The 2,758-nt window shown below is 36.8% G+C and overlaps 1 protein-coding gene across 1 annotated transcript in view; it reads left to right on the top strand.

The window, feature by feature from the left end:
- Positions 1-1,813: 1,813 nt before the first annotated feature.
- CBG26508 overlaps positions 1,814-2,758 on the top strand; it is a gene marked incomplete at both ends in the record, with an annotated part of 3,562 nt that continues 2,617 nt past the window's right edge. Inside the window, one exon of the mRNA XM_045236273.1 lies at positions 1,814-2,133. Coding sequence (XP_045098430.1) covers positions 1,814-2,133 — 320 coding nt within the window. The remainder of the gene's footprint in view (positions 2,134-2,758) is intronic.

Genomic DNA, 2,758 nt, shown 5'->3' with positions numbered 1-2,758 from the left:
AGAAAAGCATCGGAAATGCAATGGAACAGTAATAATACCGCAATTATGCCAAATATTCCATATCCTTCTTCTTCTTTATCCCCTTTTTCTTCTTTTCCGCAAAGAAGAAGAAGAAGAAGACATATACCGTTTTTGATCATATTCGGACTATTTGGGGTAAAGAAGAAAGAAGAAATTCTCGGAAATTGGTAGTATACTACTGTACTACCAGAAGAAGAAGAAGAAGGATTTCCCGGTTTCCTCCCGCATATCATCTTATCTCTCGAGAACTTTCTTCTATATATTGTTGGCGATAAAAAGATATTATAACTGGTTGTTGGTGGGGTCTCTGTCTGTTATCAATTCAAAAGGATGGATTGGTGAGAAGGGATTTTGAAAAAACGGGGGTTTTTTGGGTCATTTGAAGCTCAAAAACAGTTTCGGACAGTGAAAAAAGCATACCGTAAAACCTAGGGCTCCCGCAAAGTCAAGTTTGAGCTCGATTATCTCGGTTACTGTAGAAGATATCAAAAAGTGACCAACTGATAAAATGTTACTGATATTATGATAAGCATTTTATCAGTTGACACATTTTTGATCCATGATTTTATGGGATTTACATACTTTTTTAAAAAACTTAAAAATTTCGTATTTTCCTCCTTTTTTATGCCTAATTGCCCCCATCTCCCTATAGGGGGCACCTAATAAGGGGGTGGCCTAGGATTTGGAATTTCCTAGGCCATGTGGCGGGAGGGGGACCATTCAAATGAGGTGGTGGACCACCTATTGATTGGTACCTATCGGTTTTTTCCTTTTTTTTCTCTTTTTTCTGTATTTTTAAGAAATGCGCCTTTAAAGACACGCAGACACCACGCTCCTCCTCCTGCTGGGTTTAAAGGCGCATACCTCAAAAACTACAGTAGCTAGAAACATACAGTAAATTGTAAAAAAATAGTTAATTTAATTTTACACATTTTTGTAGTTAAACATTTTAATCTAGCTACAGTAGTTTTGAGCTATGCGCCTTTAAACCAAAGAAGGCCATTCGGAGAGGGCGGCGAGGAAGGTGTCTTGTCTTTAAAGGCTCATATCTCAAAAACTACGGTAGGTAGAAAAATATTGTCAACATTTTTATAGTTTATAGCTTCTTTCTAGCTACTGTAGTTTTTAAGCTAAGCTATGCGCCTTTAAAGAAAGGTCACCCTTCTCGCCCTCCTCTCCTGTAGGACAAAGGGCTGCCTTCATTTAAAGGCGCATATCTCAAAAACTACTGTAGCTAGGGAAAAGCTGTAAATTACAAAAACTTAGGAAATTTGATTTAACTTATTTTCCCAATTTAATATTTTAACCTAGCTACCATAGTTTTTGAGCTATGCGCCTTTAAAGACAGGACACCTTCCTCGCCGCCCTCTCCGATAGCGCATCTTTGGTTTAAAGACACATATCTCAAAAACTACTGTAGCTAGAAAAATGTTGCTGACTGCAAAAATACAGGAAATTTAATTTTATACATTTTTATAACTTACAACTATTTTCTAGCTACTGTAGTTTTTGAGTTATTCGCCTTTCAAGAGAGAGCACCCTCCTTTTAGGACAAAGAGGCTGCTTTCTTTTAAAGGCGCATATCTCAAAAACTACTGTAGCTAGTAAGTAAATTTTTTGAGAAAATGTAGGAGATTTAATTTTACGCATTTTCACAGTTTACGAAATTTATCTAGCTACTGTAGTTTTTGAGTTATGCGCCTTTAAATAGAGGGCACCCACCTCTTCTCACATTGCTAGGGCTGGCTGTGTTTAAAGGCGCAAATCTCTTTTTTTCCAGAATTTTCGAATCATGCTAAAAATGAGCAATCGATTTAACGTTCCCCATCTCCCATCCGTCATCATGAGACATCTTTTCGAAATCATTGGACCATCGGAAATTTTCCTTCTTTGCCTATTTCTTCCGAAATTCCGCCAAATTGCTCAGACCGTAAAATGGTTCGACAACAAGTACATTTTGGTGGATTACTGTAGTTATGGAAAAGAGGCAGTACTGTACATGAAATATGGTCCTAACGACGAAAAAATCCCGATTCTCCGATGGACATTCCAAAATCGAGAGTGCCATTTTTTGAAGAAACGAAAGATAGATGGAAGAAAGTTCCGGTGCTGGTAAGTGAGCAGTGGGGCGCGTTTGCGTTTCAACTATAAAAAATTTGAAAATAGCAGGTTAAGAGCTTCAAAATTAGTATAAATATGACTATAGTCAAATATAAAAAGCTCTGAAAAATTTGAAAATTTCAGACTGTCTGTTTTTTGTTCCAATTTTTGTAAAAGTTTTAATTTTCAAGCCCAAAATTGGAATTGTTTAAGTTTTGGTTATCATAACCGAATCGGGCGTGTTCCTAGCTTCAGAATGAGCCTAAACACGATTAGGCTCCGCCCACTTTCAATTTCTGGGCGCGTCGCGGGCGCAAAGTTAAAACTCAAAGTGGGCGGAGCATAGTCGTGTTTAGGCTCGTTTCCAAGCTCAAAACAATCCAAAGACAGATAACAGACTCAAATTTCAAAATTTCTAGTCTTAAACTAAAAAATTGAAAATCAAAACTTTTGTTCAAAAAAAATTTTTTTTTAATTTCGAAAATTTTGATTTTGAGATTTTCAGTGTAGAATCATTCGAAAACAATTACTTTTAACGTATTTGTCACATCATGAGCTTCAAAATGAGCCCGAAAACGACTAGGCTCCGCCCACTTTGATTTTTCCGGCGCGAAAAAGTCGTTTTTTTTGAAAATTT

Source organism: Caenorhabditis briggsae, assembly GCF_000004555.2.
Source record: "Caenorhabditis briggsae complete genome, chrIV, whole genome shotgun sequence".
Classification (NCBI taxonomy): domain Eukaryota; kingdom Metazoa; phylum Nematoda; class Chromadorea; order Rhabditida; family Rhabditidae; genus Caenorhabditis; species Caenorhabditis briggsae.
The sequence above is the reverse complement of the archived record's forward strand: the minus strand, read 5'-3'. Positions and strand labels throughout refer to the sequence as shown.